Here is a 23,548-nt window from a genome sequence, read left to right on the forward strand (position 1 = left end):
GACAATACACGTTTGTTTTGTGTATTAACGTCTGCAGAAGCCCTGGGGATTGTTTGTGACCGAGACCGAAGGTCGAGGTCACAAACATATCCCATGGGCTTCTGCAGACGTTAATACACACAAAAAAAACGTGTATTATTCCTACAAGAATACATAATTATGACGTATAATATTATACAGTATTCGAATAAGTATGTAGATAAATTTAGTGTTGTAGCTATAAAGTCTAAGTTAATTCATATACCAAAAACCTTCAAATTTAGCAAATTGGTCGCAATGTGTGATGAAAAACTGGAATATGCAATGATTATATGTGTAATAATTGCTTTTCCAACCTTTAACATTGTCACATCCTGATGATCCGAGACTGCTACATGAACACTCTTGACCACAGTTATCTCCCCAGCTACCGGAAGGACATGCTTAAATAACAAAGACAAAAATAAACACCAGCTTTCAAATACAACTAAGTCCCCGTTGTTTTCCTGACATACAAACACACGTCTATTTAACAGTTTTTGAAAAATTACATACATGCACATAGAAATCGCGTTTCTGAAAATTCGAATTGTAAGAAAGTAATAACTACTGAATTATTCTTAGAAACCAGAGACATGAAATTTGTTTTCATTAACAAGACATTTTAAACGAGAATAAGTCAATATTTACAGTCACCCGATAAATGTGGTTGACCCGGTTGTGTGAACAGCACATATGTGCAGTTTTACAACTTCCAAAACATGCATGAAGTTAAAAAGAAAACTTGCCACACTGCCTTTCGCAAATCAAGACCTTTTAGAGGATATGTTACAGAAACATACTTCCTGGTCTAGTTCTTAGTATTGAATTTATTGCCAAACTGTTGATCATTTTTGTAATACTTAAGAACGTAAAGCATGTGAAGTGCACTTTTATAAGAATTTGATGTATATTCACTGACCTGAACACGTAGTTCTGTCACTGTTCAAAATATATCCAGTATAACAGCCACATGTGTAGGACCCATCTGTATTTGAACATGTGCCTGAACAAATGTTTTGGTCGCATTCGTTTATATCTTTAATGAGAAGAGTATAACTGAATTATACGTGTGTCAGATGCACGTAATAAAATGTAAATGTAGAATGTGCAAACTTTTAAGGGCTTAGTAAAGAGTTGAATCATGCCCAAACAGCGAATAGACCTAACACAGACCACATATGATTCACATATCAATCACATTCTATCCATCTATTTCTTTCATTATTAGCACTGTGCCATGAAAGTCCTTCCTACGTTAAGATCGTTATTTCCAGGTAAAGTGTTGAGATCTCTGTTTGTCCCAGAGTTCGATTCATTTGTCATTCTGGGTATGAAACAATGCTTGGGATGTAGAACTATATTATTTGATTTAGGAAGTCATCCAGCTAGCTTGCAAAAAGGTTTGATAGTTCTACGCAGATGTACCCTTACCAATGCCTAAAAATAATTACCGGGTTGCACATGGCGTCTTCATTCATTAGTAAAAAATCAAATAGATTATATATAAGCAAATGCTAGCTTTGCTTTCGCCACTGTTATCAATGATCTAAAGTACGTTATATATTTTCTTAATGTAAATCACTGTAAGAAAGCACAGTAAGACGTGAGACAGAAAATAATTGTCGATTTCTTACAAACGCTTTTATTTCAAAACCGGGTTTCAAACGTTAGAATTAAGGCAGAGTGATTATGTTAAGCATTTGTCGAAAATTAAATACCTTCACACGTTTTTCCGTCTTCTCCAAGTTTGTAGCCTTTATTACAAAAGCACTTTGTTTCTTCATTTTCTACAGTACACCCACCATTTTCAGTTGAACATCCCGAGCTGCTACATCGCGATTCGTCAGCTGGATAATTTTATGAAAGAATACTTCGGAATATAGATTTATTTGTCCTAATAATATATTTTACACTAATACATATCACATTTGACAATGCTCTGTACATGTTTAAGTCAGGTGTTATGTACTTTTAAAATGATTAGTATTATCTAATAGACAGGCTTTTCTCTCACCTGAACAAAATGATGTCTACATAACGCCTGCACTTATTTGAGAGACTGATAAACAACAAACAAAACTTACTACTAACAATCCATCAGTTATTTATATTGATTGTACATATAAATTGATTCTGCATTTGAATTGAAAAAAATGTCTAGCTGGCGGGAAATATTTTCAGGTTCGTATGTTTAAATGAGATGATTATTTAATCTCGAGCATAATTATTCTTGCATACCAGACGGAGATTTCCGGTATTTTTACCGGTGCTGGAAGAACCCATCTTACACCCTGGGGTGTTAGATGGCTCTCGTGCTTTAAATGACGTATTACGAACTACATATATATAGAAGATATATGTAGTTATTTGTATTTCATTTAAAAAAAAAAACGAAATAAAAATCCAATACCTTGACAGTTCCTCTTTGTTTCTGACAGTATATTTCTCGATTCAAAACACGTTATTTTTTTTTTAAATAATAACGTAATGCTGCAACTGATAAAACAAAACCGGAACTAAACAGTGTTATTTGTCTTTGAAACGTCATGACGTCTTTCGTGTTTACGGACGTTGCTTTCCCGCGTATTGTGTAAATACGCTGCTATAAGAAATAGTTCTAAAAAGAAAGCCGTTCGTTTGATTTTATTTCTATTATTATTTCTTGATATCGGTATGCAAGAAAAAGATTCTGTCACTGGTTATAGGTGTAGATGGGAATATCCGGCTCTCGGGTAACTGTTTAGGCGGTAACTCGGCTGGAGCCTCGGAACCGCCAAAACAGTTACCCTCGAGGCCGGAAAACCCCATCTGCACCTACAACCAGTGAAAGAATCTTATAATCTACTTTGTAATTACTATCTTTATTTAGCTACCATGAAACAAGACTCACGACGAATGTAACAGAAAAACATCCCTTTAATCTATCCGTTTATCAAGAGATGCAAGACAAGCTTGTTTCAATCTGTTTTCTTCATGTTTTATTTTGATTATTTTTAATAAACAAATTCAGCGACATTTAAGGGTCTAAACCTATTACCCCTGCCCTCCCCTGCCCCCTCCAAAAAAAAACAAAAAAAAACAACAAAATTTTATAAAATGAAAAGTGCAGTTTGTCATGTCAATGAATTGAAGGACTTACACAACGTGCATGTGTTTGATTCGGAATCATAATTATATCCGTCAAGACAACTGCATGTGAACCCTGGATCTGTGTTTTCACAAACTTGCTGACAGTTACTGGTGGCTTCGTCACATTCATTGATATCTTTAATGTAATAAGAAAAGAAAAGAAAATCATACGATCGTATTTATACAAGTATAAGATAATAAACATTTATTCTGTGTCCAGATTCATGAAAACATATTAGCTTAGGTATGTATAAATTAATAACATAAAGTTTACTACACATACAACAATACTCGGCATGTTTAAAGGCACTGACCTCCAGATTTAGGCTAAGATGATTTTTATTTAAAACTGAAGTTTGGTCATATTTTGAACATTAGAACATGAGGTTTTGTTTCTTAGCTGTTTAAAACATGCCAAATCAAGAACAAAATACAATGCCCGAGTCGGGAGACTAACCCGGGTCGCCACGGCAATAAACATTTTACCGTGGTCTTGACCAATACACAACGGAGATATACGTTATTAACGGTCGTTAAATATAAAACTTTGTAACACTGTTTTTACCCTAAGGGGTATCGAATGTTCAAAGACTCTATAGTTTTCACTCTGTTTTTTTAACGTTTCGGCCTTAAAGCCTTTATCAAAATGACAAATCACGAGTAATTCTCTACATCATGGCGTTCTCTCAATACAACAAGAAATCAAATACAAAGCCGGAACTGAGGTAACGTTGTTAAACGTCACCGTCATGTCCCGCTAAAAATCGAAACACATTTATGATTCATAGCATATGTCTATAGTTAACCGGTAAATATGAAAGTATATAGTATGAATGAAAAGTATTCAAAACAATTTAAATATAAATGCAGAAGCATATCAATTGCACGGGAAAGTCCCATGTTAATAAAACAGAGTGAAAACTATAGAGTCTTTAAAGCTTTGTAATTAAAGCAGTTTACCTCCGTCTAAACAAACACAAAAAGAATTTAATCTTTAAGAAAGAAAATAAAATAAAACTATCAATATACTTCAATAAACTATGGAAAACTTTTTTACCTGTTGTTCGCTTATCTACTCGTGTAAATTAAATTTGAATGTTCTCGAAATATCATACATACAACACTACGAAATCAAGCAACCGTAAGATATTAAGTGTAAACTGTGTTTACCTATGCAATGTGTTGCATTGCTTGCACGGCGACCATCGTTGCATTTACAAATATAACTTCCAATTGTGTTATTACAAATATCGCTACACATCTTTGTTGAAAGAGCACATTCATTAACATCTAAAATAAAACAAGTAGTGTTCATTTAAAAAAATAAAGTAATGATAATACATTTACTCGAAAACGTCCCTATGGTATTGTATGATTCTGCACTATCATTTTGGTCTTCGTGTAAAGTGAAATATGTTTAATGTATAGTGTGTCTGAATTCTAGTTGCCTTGGACATAAAATAGTAAAAAAGTAACATAATTTGTATCGTCTTTTTGTCCTTTTCACTAAGTGCATAGTTGTTTAGAATAAAGCTATTATTTTGTTTGCTTACATTCTATGCTTCGAAAGCATTTTTATGTAGATTTATACATTTGTCCTCAAGTTTGATTTCGTAATACCCATAACATACATGTGTACATTTAAAACGTTATTATGTCAATACAATTCATAGCTTCACAATACCTATGCAATCGTCATCCTCAGTTGTATAGCCAGCTGGACAATCAGCGCAGGTAAAAGCTTTCCCTGATACTGTGTGCGTGTTTACATCGTTATCTGTACAGTCACGACCTAGGGAACATGGATCTCCCGAGCAACCATTCAGATCGTCTTCACACTCATCACCTTAAAATTCAAAATTAATACTAGAAATGGATAAACAGTTTTTCAATTGCGTTAACCTGAAACAAATATCTGGGGACTTTTAATCTTACATTTTGCTCGGAATAATGACTAAGACACCCAGTTATAGAAACTTGACATAATTAATTAATTCAGTGTTGTTATATTTTCTGATCCTTTGCGATCACGGAGTCTATTCAATACATGTGTAAAAGAGTTCCGCTTAAACCGTCGCTAGGGGGCGTGATAGGTGTTTGCACATTTCATTACCTCTCATGAACAGATTCAATCAAACCGAGTCTGCTATTATTCTGCTTGGTTGCATTCTTTGCTTCAATAGGATCATTTTACAGATTTTATTGACTAGACTTTGGTTAACTTGGCACACAAGTCCGTTCCTAAATCTATGTTCAAATATATACAGCATTTATGCTAGCATTTATAAACAGTCATATATGGCTAGTGTTATTTAACTTAAGATAATTTAACATAGTAATCAACAGTCGATTTAAAGGGTACTGTTTATTACCTTACATTTTCTAAATTGAAAGATACGGTATTGAATAATGAGCTTTACATATCCAAATCCGTATATTAAATTCCATCTCTTGAATACTAAACGTGTACACTGTCAAAGGTACATTTGTACTAATGTTCTGAATAAGAAAGGCAAATATTCATCAATTATTTATAAAAACAATTAAGGGATACACGTACCCTCATGATATTCATCACAAATACATTGTGCTAAACTGAAACCCTCAGTATCCTGGTCTACAGTTCGACTTGTAGTGTAATCACATTGTCCATTTCCGTTGCAGCCAGTGCATAGAACTACATCGAGGACCAATAAAGGTGACTGAACTCCCAGATAGTCAATGACGGTCAAACTATAGGTATATTTATTATTATTATACCAGATTTATTACATGAAATATAAATTAATGTCCTGTCCAAAATGCCAATATTGTAGATTTTATTCAAATCAATAAAGAAACAACATTGTAGTAGACATAGAATATAAACTTTTTAGAATAAAGGATATGTTATTTTTGATGAATACTATTCAAATCCCATTTGAAGTAGTTGAGTAAACGTACGGACAATCTTGTATCCAAAATGGCGTTCATGAATCAATTATTCTATCGGAAAACGTTCATACTGACGTTAAAGACATACTTCGTACCAACTATTCCAACATTATTTAGTTGACATTCCACCAGAAGTATAGAGAAATAAGCCGGACAAGTTTGGTGACAGACGGACGGAGTTAGATAAAACAAAGTGCATAAATCCCAATATGGAGTATTACTAAAATGCAATCCAAGAATGAAATATCAGTGACTTAGCAGACGGTGTTTTCTTGTAAAGAATAACATTATTTAATGGTTGTAATATATGTGAGATCAGAGGTAATGCAGTTACTGAAACACTGGTGGAAACTGATGCAGGCAGAATTTAATGTAGTAGGAAATACATAAATACAAGTCAATTACATGTCATAATGTATGTGTCAGACATACTTTGATATAGTTCACTTAAGTACAAAAACAATTGCTTATCATAATGTGAGTTTAATAGTATATTTCAAAAATTGTTAGTCTTTGAACATAGAAATGGACATATGTAAGTGTTGGTTTACTTAGCTATTTTTATTTAATTAAGTTCTACCATGAAGTGGAACTATAATATTTGCAATTAGAGTAAGTAATTTAACAAGAATTTGTAAAAGATTTACCAACGACCCCCGCCTTGGGGCATTTTTCACAAAACATCTTGCATGCCAGTAAAACATCAAACAATGGGCAACATACTAACAATGTTTATAAATCATAATTGTTTATCGTATAATTTATGAAGACGTTATGCGGTTTTGAAATCTATAATTGGTGAATACTTTCAAAGGCTTATATCTGTATTTTAATGATTTCATGTGATTTTATTTTTGAATTATTAAGGAAAACATATTAAGAATATAATGATATAGTTTATCATAATAAAGGGAGGTTATGAATAAACAAATGAAATGCATGACATTTAGATTTACTAATTCAACTTGTTTTCTTTTTAAATTACTCACCAGAAAAAGTTAATTCTAGCGTTGGTAAATGCAAAGCTGCACTACATACCAACCTTATGTTTTGCGACCATAGTTATGCTGTTTTTATCTATACATACCATAAAGTTATTACTTGTGCCTGGGTTTGCATACAATAGTGAATAGCTTTTTACATCTATTAATGCCAATTATGTTACTTTAAACATAATTTCATTTTTAAATTAGTCGGGAAAACTGATATACATGTATTGTACTTTATCATATAAAAGGAAAGTAATTTCATGATCAAACAGAAGAAGTAAGTTAACTTGGGTGCCTGTGACCTTGCCCTTTGCAAATGACACAATGTCTTGTGGTGGTGAATATTTATGCTAAGTTATTTGAATATAACAACAACCCATGCATAAACATTTCCAAAGGTGACCTTAACCTTGAGTTAGATGTTTGAGTCTTACAACAAACAAATCAATTTGTTATGGTGACTGTGTGTCAAGTTACTTGAAGGTCCATCTACGCAAAGTAAATTAACTGACCAGACCATAAAAACAATTACCCATTAGCTTTAACCTCTAACTGTGACCTTGACTGTTGAGACGGGCCTGGAACTGCACATGACACATCATTTCAGTATAGGGAACATTTGTGCCAAGTGATTTTTAAATCCATTGATGAATGGTAGAGCTACGGACTGGACATGAAACTGCTCTAAACCTGTGACCACCAACTGTGACCTTGACCGTGGAGCTAGGAGTCTGTGTCTAGCACATGACACATCATCTCATTATGGTGAAATGTTGTGCCAAGTAATGTAAAATCCCTGAGTAAATGGCAGAGTTGTGGATCGGACAAGAAACAGACCCTGTTAACCTTTGACCTCTAAGCTGACCTTGACCTTGGTGTTAAGGCTCTGGGTTTTGCGCATGACATATCAACTCATTATAAGGAACATTAGTGCCAAGTAATTCTAAAATCCTTTAATAACAGAGTTATGGTCCGGACAAGAAACAGAACCTGTTAACATTTGACCTCCAAGTGTGACCTTGACCTCGGAGCTAGGGGTCTGGGTCTTGCGCATGACATGTCGTTTTATTATGGAAATCATTTGTGCCAAGTTATTTAAAATTCCTTCATGAATGGCAGAGTTATGGACCGGAAACGAAACAGACCCTGTTAACCTTTGACCTCTAAGTGTGATCTTGACCTTAAAGTTAGGGATCTGGGTCTGCGCTTGACGTTGTCTCATTATGGGGAACATTTGTGCCAAGTAATTCAAAATTCCTTCATGAATGGCAGAGTTATGGACCTGACATGAAGTGTGACGGAAGGATGGAAAGAAGGACGGACAGAAGAACGCAGCCTATTTCTATGCCCCCTTTTTTTTTCTTCGAAAACGGCGACGGACCAACACATCTGCATAAAGTAGTGTTAGTGTCATGCTTAGACCTTGTCAACCAAAATATTTCGGTATTGTCTTTTAAATGTTAGATTAAAAATTTTAATGTGACTTTAACCTTATCGTTTGCGGTGTATTGCTTGTAAAAAGAATCTTTAGATCCCTTGTATTATCACCGCTCCCTTGCGATAGTGTTGCAACCTCCCCACCACTCATGATAGTAAACGAAATCGTTCCATCATCATCTCCAGTGACAACAACTGTTGTTTCGCTGTTTTTTTCTACATGTAGCTTACCAGTCTCTTGATTTAAACTTGTCACATCAAGCGTCAAAGTAGGAGCCACGTTTTCTGAAAATGATTAAACAGTTCTTACCAAACTTTAAGCCGTTGCAGGTAGCTTTCATGATGTATTGAAGATATTACTCGGAATAATTTTCATAGTCATTTCAAAGGATGTTTGATTTTATTGCATGTTTCAAACATTTATCTAAAACATGTAACAAAAACATAAAATAAAAAAATAAGAAATATTCTGCTAACAGTTACAACTAATTACCTAGTTGATGTCAAATATATTTGTATAAACCTGTATCTTACCAAGAATTAGTCTTGTCTCTTCTTGCTCATCAGATACCGTTTTTGTGTCTTCTGCTATTTCATTACTTCCGGTGAACACTTTATCAAATATACAAGGAATATTTTCTTCACCACAAAACACCTCAGCTTTTTCAACAAGAGTCTGGTTTGCTTCGTCGAGAAAATTTACAACGGGGTTAAGATTTTGGTAATTCAGGTAACTTCCTCCTGGAGGATACTCAAAAACTGAGTCATCGCTACTTGAAATTATCCCTGAAATAAAGATAAAAAAATGGAAAGGAGCTTTCATAGTCGGGTTATTAAGGTCATTGACTTCGAATTGAATTGCTTCTCACCGACGTGAAACCAGTTGGGTAGTGGAAGACCAGTGGTTCTACTCCAGTGCCCGCCCATGCTTGACAAAATGCCGGAAGGCTCCCCGTTGTCTTCCTAAACCATCAAAAAGTAAAATGTCGCTATAATATTATGACCTAAATTGAAAATTTAATATACATATAAATCTGAAAATAGAACTTTTAATTTTCAGTTTAAAAAATCAAACTGCTTTTGTTAAGGTAAACTTACATGACTGTCCGTAATTAAACAGCTCTCTTTCAGTTGCATTGGTTGAAAGAATAGTGCCATTCGGATATATGAAATCATCAAATGGATCAGCATTTGTATTTCCAAGAAGACCTTTAGATACACCTTTGTATAATTCAGGAACACTCACAGCAATTGTAAGTAGCTTTTGTAGTTTCACAGTAACACTGAAACTAATCCCTGTAAAGAAGGTGCAATTAGACCAGGAACTGAAAATTTATATTTTAGGATTGAATTTTGTTCTTAGGTTACTGCATGCATAACATTTGTAAATCCCATACATATTTAATGACAAATTTATGACAAACGTTACTTTGAAAATGCATATTATCCATAAAATGCAGAATATATAGAGGGAAATTCTTATAATTCAACAGAAACACTTTTTAAATCATATTTAGCAGTTTGAATATTTTGATATTGGCAACAACATATTTTACCAAATGGTCAGGACTATAACAACTATACATGGAATGATCTAAAGAAGAGAATGAGAGGCCACACAGATGTTTTTGTTTGTCAAGAAGCAAGGACATGTCATTTCTCCACTTGTAGTACTGTCTGCTCCATAAAATGTTGATCGGGTGTTCACAAATTCTAAATATGAGTTTGCTACATGTACATGATTTATATGAAATAATTAATTTTATGTGAGCAGTCGCACATAGCAAGGCCAATTTCATTTTTTGTTTACTATTATTTTATCCAGAAAACACCTTTAAAATATAACAGCAAAACAACATGTAATGTACAGGTAATGTATCCTCTGAGAGAGATTTTGTGTCTGACATGGCAACACTATGGAACCTAATCGAAACAGATGGCTGGAAAATGCGGATGACAACATGGATGACAAGGTGTCTTTATAATTCTAAAATGCAAACAAATCTCCAAGAAGAATTCCACCATGAAATAAAAACAGCAACTGCCATACATAAACATGAAAATGCAACGTAAACTGTGAAAAATAAGGATCTTTTTTCTTTCCGAAATTAACTGAATAGACCAGTAGTTCTGCTTGTTAATAATCTATTTAGTACCTATATGATAGGTATAACTAACCATAATCGTGAGTCCTAGCTTTGGGCGAGAAAAAATACTGTTAAATTATCAAAAACATTTTAGTTTTACACACATAATGATACACACGACTAACCTGAGTTTGCAAAGGATAGTGTTATGGTGTTATTTTGTTTTTCCAAAAACACCGCCCCCTGTGTATCTGTAAAGGTGTCTTTAGAAGCAAATTCGGAATTATAAGATACTCCATTAACTTTAATCTTCATTCCTGTAAATATCATATAACACGATCATTAATTAGTTTATCAAATGTTCTCCGCAGAAGTACACTGGCAAAACCTCTTATATATGCAAGCATTCAATATGGTGATTACAATATACACTTTCTGCATGGTTTGCCGATCAATTAAACTAATGCCAAGATCAGAAGGACTATTGACCTACAAGCTTTTTAGCAAGTGTTTCATTACCTGACATTAGATTAGTTTTTGATAATCATTTTCTTCAATTTGACCTCAACCTAGCAGCAAAACATACTGTTAAACTACTAGTATAGATCAGTCAGTAGTACAAAGCGATTTATATCAGGAGTCTTGTGACAAAAATATAAATATCCTGAAGATATAACTGGGTTCAATGAAAGAAGCCCCCTCAATCCGTAACCCAAAAGCAGGCGAGAACATTATTCATAAAAAAAACATATAAGGCATACTTAATGAAAGGTAAGGGTATATTTCCAGGAAACATGGACCACACAAAACACAGTCAGAGGACCATGTATCGTAAACAGACCCGCAACAAAAAGACATTATTGTGAAAAAGTATAGCAGATTGGTTGCTTTAAAAAGGAAACAAACGCATTTTAATTTAAATGCCAAATACAAAAATGGGTAAGGATTTGCAAAATGGTGTTGGGAAAAGTAGAAAAAAGCAAGGATGAATATTCAACAGGGAAAACCACGCTACAAAAACGCAACTTACCTCACTCATTGCCAAAGGAGGTGTGGGGGGGGGGGCGTACATGAAAGAGGGCGATGGGGATGGGGAAAGAATCACTAACAGCAAACAGACAATATATAAAAATAAATAAGAAACGGACAAAATCAAGTTAAAAACGTGGGCATATCTCAAAAAGGTTAGACAAGACAGTGTACATAAAATAAATCCCCGCCGAGAAAGGCTATAGCATTACTGGCAAAATACTATATTATATAAAAATAAAACATTTAATTAGGGTTAATCTAAGGGCACTACTGAGCGAGCTGAAAGACAAAATTCGACTCCCTCCTTCCGTTCATTAGGATTTAGAAAAAAAAACATTAAGGAGTCTTTTACTTTATTAGTCATCGCACTAAACATACTGACGAGAACAAGACGCATAGAGTACCACTTTTGAGATTTAACCGGTTAGTTGTGCATAAATCTTTACTCTTTATTCCTAACATGTTCATGGTTACTATCCATAGCTTGTTTTATAATAAGAGAGCAGTGTAAATAAAAGTAATCCCCGCATAGTAATTATAACAAAAAACAACAAACAAAAAAAAAACAAACGAGTGTACGTATAAACCCGCTGCCTTTGAAGGAAGCCGACCAAGTAAATAAACGATCTTACGGGCTCGATGAAACAGAACTGAAGACAAAACAGCTCGTTATCAAAAAAGGATTAGAATATTCATATTAAGGAAATTGAAAGTAAGTAACAGAGAACAAAATACCCCTATTACTCACTTTAGAATACAAATTCAAACAGGAAAAGCTACATTCATAGAACACAGCTGCCATACAGCATTGCACACAGAAATGGTAATATAGTTACGGTTAGCTTAAGCTCATTTTCATACGAGACCCGGGCAGTGGCGGAAAGCTAAACGAATACCAAGCCGGTTGCCAGTACGCTACAAATGTGAAACAAATCGGCCTATGTATATATATACCAGGAGTGTTCGAAAACCTTTGCAAACGCACTGTTTACTTGAATATCACGAGACGTACCTTTATAAAACCAATACGAAACGGATGACTGCTCATCACTGTACACTGTGTATAAATATAATTGAAATCCACAAACTGGTTCGTTTGCGATTTCGTTCAGGTGTATTCATAGACACTACGTTGAAAATGGTTAGAAAACGAATAGAAAATGTTGCTGAAATCAGGTGTTATATAAAAGCCCGCTGTAAGTTGGGGTTGAGTGTCAAAATCATACATGATGAGATATGTGTTGGGATAAACAAATGTCATTTTCCACAGTTTATAGTTGGTTTACAAAATTCAGTTCCGGTCAGGAATCAGTTAAAGATGTCCCTTATTCAGGAAGACCCAGGTCAGCAGATACCAAATCTAACATTAATAAGATCAAGTCCCTCATTGAGAAAGATGCGCGTTTCACTGTCAGACGGCTAGCACAAATGACAAACTTCTGTTTAGCATCTGTCCACTTCATTCTGAAGAAAATTCTTAAGGTAACCGCTGGATCCCCCATTTGCTCACCAATGAGCAGTAACGTACGAGGGTGCAAATGGCAAAGCAACTGCTGAAGAAGCACCCAAAATATCAGAAAAAGGTGTAGGCTCTGAAACATGCCGAAAGGCCAAGTATTGCTAAACGAACATTGACAGTACAGAAGGTGTTATACGCCATTTTCTTCAAACATTGGGGGCCAATCATACAAATTGCTGTTCCAAAAGGATGGGATGTGTCTGGTTTCTATAAGAAATTGGTTCTGAAAAAACATGCGAAATAATTAGAAAAACACATACAAAAACTGGTCTCCAGCATGCCCATTTGTTACATGACAATGCTCCAGCCCACACATCTTCCACTGTAGTACAGTTTTTGAAGTCTGAAAAGGACAATGTTTTGTCGCACCCTCCCTACAGCCCAGACGTGGCCCCGTGCGATTTTTCCTCTTTCCGAATTTGAAAAAAAAAAACAAACACCTATGTGGTAGGAGATAAAGGTCCAGAAGTGCATTGGGGATTGCAGTTCACCAGTTTCTTTTAGGTGTACCAAAAGATGAGTATGAAAATTGTTTCAAACATTTGATTGAAAGATGGATATGTTCTGGCTAAAAGGGAATATTTCGAAGGTAATTAGAAAAAAAAATATCAACTTTTAATTAATATCTCGGAAAACACGTATCATTTGCAAAAGTTTTCGAACACCCTCGTCTTTTTAGCAAATATTCTTTGGTGTATACTAAATTACTAATCAAAATCAAAAACACGCTGATGAGAAAATTTGCATATCTTAGAAAAAAAATTTAAAAATGAATAGATATGCTACCAGTCATTCTGTCGAGTTCTATGAAGCATCGGGAGTCATCGACATTGTCCTTAGCAGCGAAAGCAGTAAAAACAGTTGCCCCGACTGATTTACCATCATCGTCAAGATATGGTGCAGTCCGTCCTTGCAAAACAAAGTCTACTCCCTCTTTTTGAACAGATATCATTGTGTATTCACCCTCTCCATTGAATGTGAAAGACTTCCCATCTGGGGTAGTAATATGTGGGTCACCGGTACCACCACCTATTTGAAAATTGCAGATATGACAAAGCACATTTCAGTCCTTTTCACACAATGCATTCATGTACATATGAACATATGTCATTTAAAAGTATCATTGTTCAGTCGATCTGAATTAAAAACAACACTTTTCTGCATTTTATGCATTTGCCTTACGAATATCCGATCAAGCAGTATATTGGGCGTTATCAAGAAATATAAAACTTTGACCAATTGAAAAATGGCAGAATCAGTATTATATAATATTCATTATTTCTATAAACTTGATTTGTACAAATCTTCAGATCCACAGAAGGTGAACAAAACACCCTTAAAAATCTTCTCTTATAATGGAAAATAAACAAATTTAGATATTCTTTGGTCATTTTCTCATTAATATTACTGTACTTAAAATGTGTTCTGTAACTATAGTAGACATTAGAGAGCTGCTTGCTCTTTAGCATTTTCATTTTTAATGCATGCCGCTAACCGATACAGGTCAACCATAAAAACGATTTGCAGGCACATAGACAAATATCTAGCAAGCTCATAACAAACGGTAACACTTAGGTCCATAAACTAATGAAAAGAATTGTTTCGATATAAAATATTTCGACCGCACTGACTGAAGCGGATAAAAATAGATAGGATACCATGATTTAGAAACCCTCATAAGAGTTCTTCACGTTCTTAGATTTTGGTAATGGACTGCCATTTGTGCGTACAACGGTCACGAGAAAATGTAAATAAAGACCGTCGATCTTAATCATTTTACTGAATGAAAGGGAATGCTTATGACTTTATATGATGCAGGGAGATATTTAATTTATAATTGTTACGATTTAAATCATGTCATAAATCATTACATCGCTGTTCAATTTCAGCAAAGTTCGCCGTCTTCGCCATTTATCTGATATTGAAAAGGCAATTACAAAAGATTCGGTATAATCTACATTACATTAGTACTGCAAGTTAGCAAGTTCATAATTGTAGAAACAAGCCAGAGAAATTTGGGTCGTTTTGAACGAATATTAATTTTATCATTGTTACAGTTTACGTAATGCAGCCGGTTAGAATATAAGGGTGCCATTACACTGTATCACTTTTTTTTTGCATTTTAAAGACTTTTAGCTTCATATCTATGTTCTGTAAATCTTAGTCTTATTTTTTTTTCAAACGATCTGATATTTTGTTATCTATCGCATGAAGTAATACATTAGTTTTACCAATTAGTACACCAACTGTTGATGTACAGTTAACATTTTTTGGTCGGACAGCGTAGAAATCATCGCACAGGCCAGCATTGCAACATTTTTTCTTCATTTGAATTTCGGCGTCAAAAAAGGCAGTCCCTGACAATTTGTTGTATTGTGTCTTGAAACCAACATTTGGAACGGTTGTTATGTATGAGCTGTCTTCATAAGTGCACATCTGAAAACGATACGATAAATTCAATATCATTACACAAAAAGATCCAAAAATCAAAAGTTCATCTATGACTGTTTGATAATTCATATCACTTTGTTGCGGATACAGAAAAGAAAGCACTAGTTATGTTCAGCATTAAATGCCTTTTCACAAACTCAGTCAATCTAAGTTAAACAGTAGGAAGAAGTATATCAGTTAAAATAACTTCCTTTTCTTCAATAATTTAATATAGAACGGCGACGTTTTCCATGTTTTGATGACTCCAGGTGCCCTTCCAGATATTGTTGCAGGCATGCATGGAAAGGTATCTTGATAGAACCACCGACCTTCCGTAAGCCAGCCATATAGAATCCTTACAAGAAGACTCTTACCCCCGAACGAGGTTTCGCATCCGCATTTGTGAGGGGCAAGTGAGTCAAAGTTGGTGAAACTGACCACTCGGAGACGGGTGTCCTATTTTTCATCTACCGAGTTTATTGTAAAATTTACACTTCACCCTTATAATTTATGCCTTTTCAGAAAACTACCACCACCAAGAGGATAAACAAGCATATGTCATGTAAAAAAAAAATGAATTCGAAACAACATATGTCAAAAGAGGAAAAAAAGTGAAAATTTGAGTTTACTGTTATGAAAGTCCCATTGTTGGTGCTTTCAGAAATCAATCACATATTTCCAGAATGCATATATTTCCATTTTTATAAGTCGTTCGGCCTCTCCTGTTGCTTCAAAAATCCAACAAGTACATAATATATGCAAAATACAGAAAAACGTGTGTGTGTGTGGGGGGGGGGGGGGGGGGGGGGGGGGGGGGGGACGGGTTAAAGAGTAGTAAAAGGGTGGTCGGGTGTTAGAGGAATGTGGAGCAAGGAAGAATATTCAAAAGGAAAATCCACGTTCCTTAAACGCAGTAACCCTACAACGTAAACCACATCAGCAAAGACACACACGTACAAAAGACAAACACACGTACACAACAAACATACACAGATAAACAAACAAACAAGTAATATAAATCAACACTGGGGTGCACCGCCCATGACACACACACGCATACGAACACACACACGCACGCACACACAGCAAACACAGGAGAACAAAACGAACAAATAAAGGGAAAAAGTGAGACACAGCCTTGGACAAATTGGAACTGTCAGTTACAAAATAAAAAATAATCCCAAAACTCCTAATCCCCGACCCTCCCCTATCCCAGACAGAATCGACCATCAATGCTTGATAATTTGTAAGGTCACACGATAAAGTCTAGTCTAGGGGTGTTAAGACATGTTTACTTAGCCTATTTTGTGGCTCTATACCATTTTTACAACTTCTTTGGTCAGATTTTTAGTTGAATGTGTAACCAATAATGAATATACAATACATATATATTCACGGTGGCTAATATCTGCAGTCTTTTTTCGGGTCGTCGGCCAGAAGATACAGAAGGACAAAAGATTGCTAATTTATTTGTCATGCATTCGAATAGGACACGCAAACACTAACTGACGGCAAACTGCCGATATTTTTTTTTTTTTTTTTGCATCTTAGTGCCTTCTCACGGGATACAAGAAAGCACTACAAAATGTAAATCTGTCGTGTCCACCTGAGTTCGGGCCGAAAACATGGAGACATGAAAGAATGACAAACTACTTGGTTGTCGTTTCTTTGAGCCTTTATTTGCTCGGGGCGAAGACGCCGTCAGGATGTATAGAGGGCGACGACACAAAGTTTTACATACAAAAGTTTGTTGATAGAATATATTTTATGTTTGCTCATAAAGTTTTGTTAAATGTTTTGTCCTAGTGCCTTTGCCCCGAAACGCGAAGAGCTAAAATCAGGGAAAACCAGAAGATTTTTGTAAATCACAAAAACGGCAGGGATCAATAATATAAATAAGTAGCTTACCGATCCCTGTAAGTTGTATTTTGTGCTTGTTTTTATGATATAAGTTTCTACATTGTTTGCCAATGAGTTAATTTTTCGGAAATATCCCGCTGTAGGTATCGTGTTTTTATCACATGGACATACTGGCATCTCATTCCAACTTGATTGTAAATCTCCGAATGTATTTGCCTGTTGTGCTGTCCATTGTTTGCATACGTAGCAGTTCGAAAATGATGTGTCCGAACCACTGTTCAATGGAAACATTGCGAATCCACTACGTCCTAATTAAACAACAGGAGTTAGTTGCAAAGACAAGTAAGAATCTTGACTTTTCACAGATGCAGCGACAATAATTTAAAATTTATTTCTCATTATCAACTAGTAAGTAACATTGAAAAGTCACACTATTTTAAATACACGTAACAAAATGATTATTATTTATTGAACCCTTCATGTTACATGACTTCATATTCAGATTCCAATTATTAAGTTCAGTATATTTCAAATCTGTCTTATATTCTACCTGTCAGTCTATGCTGAGGTTGGTAACTTACCTAAATTTGTATAGTAAGTTACAGGGTTGGCTACTTCTAAAGCCAAGTTTTGCTGATTTGTAAAAGCAAAACCTATTAGATTTTCATAGGTTGGAAACTTCATTTGGTCGTCAAGATAAGCGAAGAAAGCATGTGTTGTATCTTTTCCATCAGAGACAAGGGCTAGTTGGAATGTAGAAGTCTGCAAACAAAACACATATTTTTTAATAGACTGATATAATTATAGTGAGTTAAAAGTTAACAGAATACGTATATATTTCCTGCATTAACTCGCATTGTATTGAATTAATGCAATTGATAAACTGCTTTGCTTTAAACGCATTTAAAGTAATCGTGCATAAATCATTTTGTTTCGTCGGTGTTTGCTGCCCCAAAACATAGCTTTATGTCTCACACACCTACATAATCAGCTTCGCAGGCTAGCATGTTTATCTAATGTTTTTCAATATGAAATATGATCTATGCCAAGCGGCGCAATATTCGCCCAATGGGTATATCAGAGGAGGAAGCAAACTTTAAAAAAGCGAAATGCAAAGATTTTTCTTCTTCTGTTGTTGGTAGGTGTGCGTGAAAGGGGAGGGAAGCAGTGTGTGTGTGTGTGTGCGCGCGCGTGTGTGTGTGTGTGTGTGTGTCCTATGTGTGTGTATATTCCAAGTTTCATGTTAATTTCTTTAATATTATTTGAGTTATGTCTGGACACGAAATAAGATGGGCAGATATAACCTTGCTGTGACCCTGACCTATAACCTACTCTAATGGTACATGCACTTCGCATTGAGTTATGTTCTGGACACGAAATAAGATGGGCGGATATAACCTTGCTGTGACCCTGACCTTTAACCTACTATATTGGTACATGCACTCCGCACATCGCCTCATCACCACCTACCTACTTTCCAAGTTTAAAATCAACAGTTTGAATTGTTAGTAAGTTATGCTTTAGAAGTCACTAAATATACGGACAGATTTGACCTTTGAGCTCTGTTTGTGACCTTGTCCTTAAACCTACGGACAATTTTAAAGTCAATAGCTTTAATGGTTATGAAGTTATGCCCTGGACACGAATTATGATCAGCTATAGTATAGAAGTAAAGAAGTCTGTAACCGGCGGGCGATAAGTGCTATGGAATTAAATTATAAAACACAGTTTTTTATTCAGAATACTCTTTCTCAACCATATGATTCTAGCTTTGTCACATAGGTGAGACAACAATATTCTTACATCGGCATCATTTTTCTTGTATTCTACAACATCCTTCCACGTGACTACTAGAAGGAAGAACACGTCCATTGTACTGTATCCAGCGTCTTTCAGAATAGAAGTGATTGCTGCGTTCACGTCGTTGTCATTGGATACCTCAGCACCTGTATATACTCGGAAATAAATCTTTCCCAATGTCCTTGCATCAATGTTCGAAAAGTACGGAGCCACAATATCTCTCTTGTTAAACTTTTCTTTTTCGTCATCGGTTGATGGTACTGAGTTTTTCTTGTACTTCGTTTTGAATGTAACAATACCGTTTTCACATATCTGAAAAAAGAACAAATGTTCAACAGGAAAATCCATATTCAAAGCATGCAACCACACATACGCGTACAGCAGTCCACACTGAAGTAGGGGTACGCAGCGGCCGAGTACATGTATACATTAACCAAAACTAATGCAGTACTATTACTAACAAAGAAGAAATAAAAATAACACAGCAGGGTATCGCATTGAAACTGCTCATGGCCAAATCATCACTTTAGAGTTTATACTAGTTTACTCGAGCAAAGCCACACCCTTTAACCCATACCATATACATATATCACAAGACATTACTAATACAATTTATTTCTGCCAGATGAATCCATTACACGAATAACATGATAACATTTAACAGTAACCACACGAACACTAATATGCCAATGTTGATAATAGATTGTATATGAATAATGACCATGCAAGAATGGTAGAATTTGCGATCTGTCTACATTCATACGTTTTTATGAAAAATTTTAGTGCTTCATACATTCACCGAAGTGTGAAGTTAAGCATTAGTTCATTTGATAGCTTTTCATATTGTGAGATGTTTGGACATCCTAAAATAAAACTCTCCGGATCGGACATTCTACCGGCTCAGTGCAGAAATATAAGTACAACATTGGAAAATAAAGCATGCCATTCAGAGACTGCCTGAATGCGGATGGATTCCCAGTGTCCCATAATCAATTGATTTTTAACACTACAACGTCTCGGATGTCACACTGTATACATGAAGCCTATATTAGGAAGTCACCATCAATTCATACAAATTGCACAATGCATCAATTATACAAGATAACGTTTTCATGTGCAAAATCAGTTATGAGCAGTGGATGTGCGATCATGTCATTATTTTATGTATATAGAAAATAAAATCAAACACAGTTGAATTTCAATAGTTTGGATGATCAAGAACATGTCATAATTATCATTATATATGTACATCTTGGTTCACGTTATCAATGGTTTAAAGTTGATCATTTGTTTCATGAAATGTTATTAAAACAATGCCATATGAACATTTGAAATATTTACCTAATAACAATACGTTTTTTGTCTCTTGCAGAGAAACGTTTGATAATTTAAATATATGCTGAAAATGGCAAAGTTTTACAATGTTTGTAAAACACTATGTCCTAAATATCAGATTGTGAATTTCTAATCAAAGATAAAATATTTAATTCACTTTTGAATTTGGTGAGTAATGGTAATATTTCTAATTTTAAACTCTTAACATGACTACAGGCCTTGACAATCTTTTCAGTTCTGAAACATAAATCCCGTAATGCGTGCCACGGGGTACATCACCTTCAATGTGGGAGAACATGACCATGCAAAATGTCACAAAATACACACGTCACAGCAACTTTTTGACTTCTTCATTGAGTAGAATAGTTGTCGATCTACTCAATTTCATCTGATTTAAGGGCCATTACTGAAGAATGACAGAGACTTGTTGGTAAGCGAACTTGCCAAAGATGATATGCCAATTTACATTCTTACTAAGCTCGGTGATAAGAACTGTTTGTGCTATTAAGTAGACAGTGTTTATTTTCTTAGTTTTAATTCATTAGCAATAACATAAAAATTACTGTGGAAATCTGGCTGGTTATTGAACTTAAGTGATACATTATGCCTATAAACATCGTAACCAAGTTTGGAGAACATTTGACAACAAGTGTGCATGTTAGAAAGCGGACATAGTCAATTTGACAATTGTAAATAATTTAAAAGGCCATACAAACTGGAAAGACTTTTAGAGTCCAGCTGACTTGTCCGTCATTTCCATAAGCTATAGTCAAAATTGGATGAGACCTTCTAAATTAAGTAATCGTATATTTTCAGTGTTTGCAAACATGAGCATTCCAAATGCCATAGCTCCAGAGTTACTAGAGTGACTATAAAATCGAGCTGCTGATTGAACTTGGCCAAATCATTATGTCCATAAACAGTGATAATTAGAACTGCTCAAGTTAGAAATCAGACAACTTTGGTAGACACCAACCGTCCACCGCCCGCGGCAGGGATTCCTATAATATGTCCTGTTTCATGGGTATATTAAAAACGGAGTGATAAAGGTATTGTTAGTCTTATTTGAAAGAAGCTCACTAGGGTATAGAATAGCAACAACAAGAAAGAAATATAGAATATCCATATTTATTATGCCGTCAATATAGCACTACGTGAGCTAATGACATCTGTTTGCATATCTGTTAATTAGCTTAACATATAATATTTTTCATAGTAACATAAAAATGTCTGCGGCTGGTTGCGCGCTCGATCCGATGCCATGGTCATACCATTAACCTGTCGAAAAACATTATTCCTAAACTTGACAAAACTATTATTTAATAAGGAGAGTGTTCTCCAAACAACGTCGCAAGTCTACATAGTGCAAAATTCTACAAACTTAACATATGCTCTATCATAATAACATTTTGTTTCGTCAATAGCAATCACTTTGTCTTTTTCTTGACGAAAGTTATTAAAGGGTATTGACATATGCTAGATACCTCTGGGTATTTCTCTTTTGTCATATTATTATGCCACTGATCCTGTGAGGTAGTTTTTGCGCATGAGTAGTAAGGGGGGGGAGGCGATATGGGGACCTCCCAGTGGGGTGAGAAGTTTTATTGTCCATTTTTTCAGCAGTGAGTAGTACATAAGAACGTTTTTCACTAGCAAAAATCATCATTCTTACTTCAGAATTCTAACCATTAACACGGAAAATAGCTCAGTAGTATATGAGAATATGGTGAATTCTTTCACAAATGAAATAAGTGGAGTGCACCATTTCGAGAATATGGTGGATTCCTTCGCTGCTGAACTCAAGGAAGTGTGTCCAGTCCATCACAAAGTATGGATGTTTGAAGCGCATAAGAGTAAAGTACATCTTGGTTTTTCGCCATACACTTTTGTAGAATTATTCACAAGCTATATAAGAAACAGGACGGATTTAAAAGTAGACTTTTCCATCGTCCACACTGGTGATTCGTATATGGACATGTGGTCAATTTGCCGGGCGAGAATTTTTTGGTAGATATAGAATGTACATTGTGCGATTTTCTGCAAGCAAAGAAGTGTCTCTACGTCGAGTACAAGGACACAACAAAAATAAGAATAGAGTTGGATATGAGTTTCCCTACATGGATGTACATGCTTCGAAAATACATGAGTAAATATCATTCTGACATTAAACTTGAGTGGTGTGAACGCAGTTTGGAACCAAATTCCTATTACCCGTGTAACATCAATACGGAGCCTGAAGGACCTGAACATATTTACGTAAATGTACTATCTATGTTACTAGACCATCATGATAACAGGAACTGGTAGACATTAATTAACAGTAACATGTATTTTGACATGAAAAAAATGAAAAGTTATGTTATATATTAGTCAAATAAAAAATATTTTTAACAATCTGTCTTATTTATGTATATTTGTTTGACAATACTGAGAGATACTTCTTTCTAAGATATTCGGTGGTCCTAAAAAGGAACTTTTTTGTTTTTTCTGTTTTTAATTTGTTTTTTTGTTGTTGTTTTTTCATATTTCTTTTTCAAAAACGCAACACCAAAGACTTAGTTAGTGGTGCTATCTGTTTGTGGTGTGTCCATGGAGGTTGCCGCATTTCCGCCTTGACGTTCTGTTGCTGCAGTGACTTGCTGCAATCGAATGACAATACCATAGTACGGTTGCAGTCTGATTTGCCGCAGATGTCTTCTTCTTTGCCTGTCCCTTTCTGCATTTTCCCTGTCCCTTTCTGCATTTTCTCTGTACTCCCGTGCAGTATTTATCATCGATGTAGTGCCCTCTCTTCTGTGATGGAACCTCTATAATTCTGTCTCTATCTGAGCATAGACCTCAGTATAGATCTGTAGACATCTCGTCTCAAGACTATGTATTTCCTTTAGCTTCTCTTCAACAATCTGCATGTTTTCGACTGAGCCTGCCATTTTGATAAATGATAAAAATATGTGCGGAATGCGGTATTTATAGGA

The 23,548-nt window shown here is 35.1% G+C and overlaps 1 protein-coding gene across 1 annotated transcript; it reads right to left on the reverse strand.

Annotated features, from left to right (window-relative positions):
• Window positions 1-335: 335 nt before the first annotated feature.
• On the reverse strand, window positions 336-23,316 carry LOC128553971 (mucin-like protein; the record flags this gene model as incomplete). Its single annotated transcript, XM_053535166.1, has 17 exons — window positions 23,122-23,316; window positions 19,242-19,550; window positions 18,020-18,200; window positions 17,487-17,746; window positions 15,380-15,584; window positions 13,935-14,177; window positions 10,783-10,914; window positions 9,609-9,806; window positions 9,045-9,296; window positions 8,564-8,795; window positions 5,711-5,883; window positions 4,835-4,996; window positions 4,321-4,440; window positions 3,161-3,286; window positions 1,740-1,868; window positions 941-1,057; window positions 336-422 (listed from the first exon to the last, which is right to left on the reverse strand). Coding segments are annotated over exons 1-17 (3,121 nt in total), but the record flags the coding sequence as incomplete, so codon positions are not given.
• Between the last annotated feature and the right edge of the window lie 232 nt (window positions 23,317-23,548).

Source organism: Mercenaria mercenaria, unplaced genomic scaffold, assembly GCF_021730395.1.
Source record: "Mercenaria mercenaria strain notata unplaced genomic scaffold, MADL_Memer_1 contig_4556, whole genome shotgun sequence".
NCBI lineage: Eukaryota > Metazoa > Mollusca > Bivalvia > Venerida > Veneridae > Mercenaria > Mercenaria mercenaria.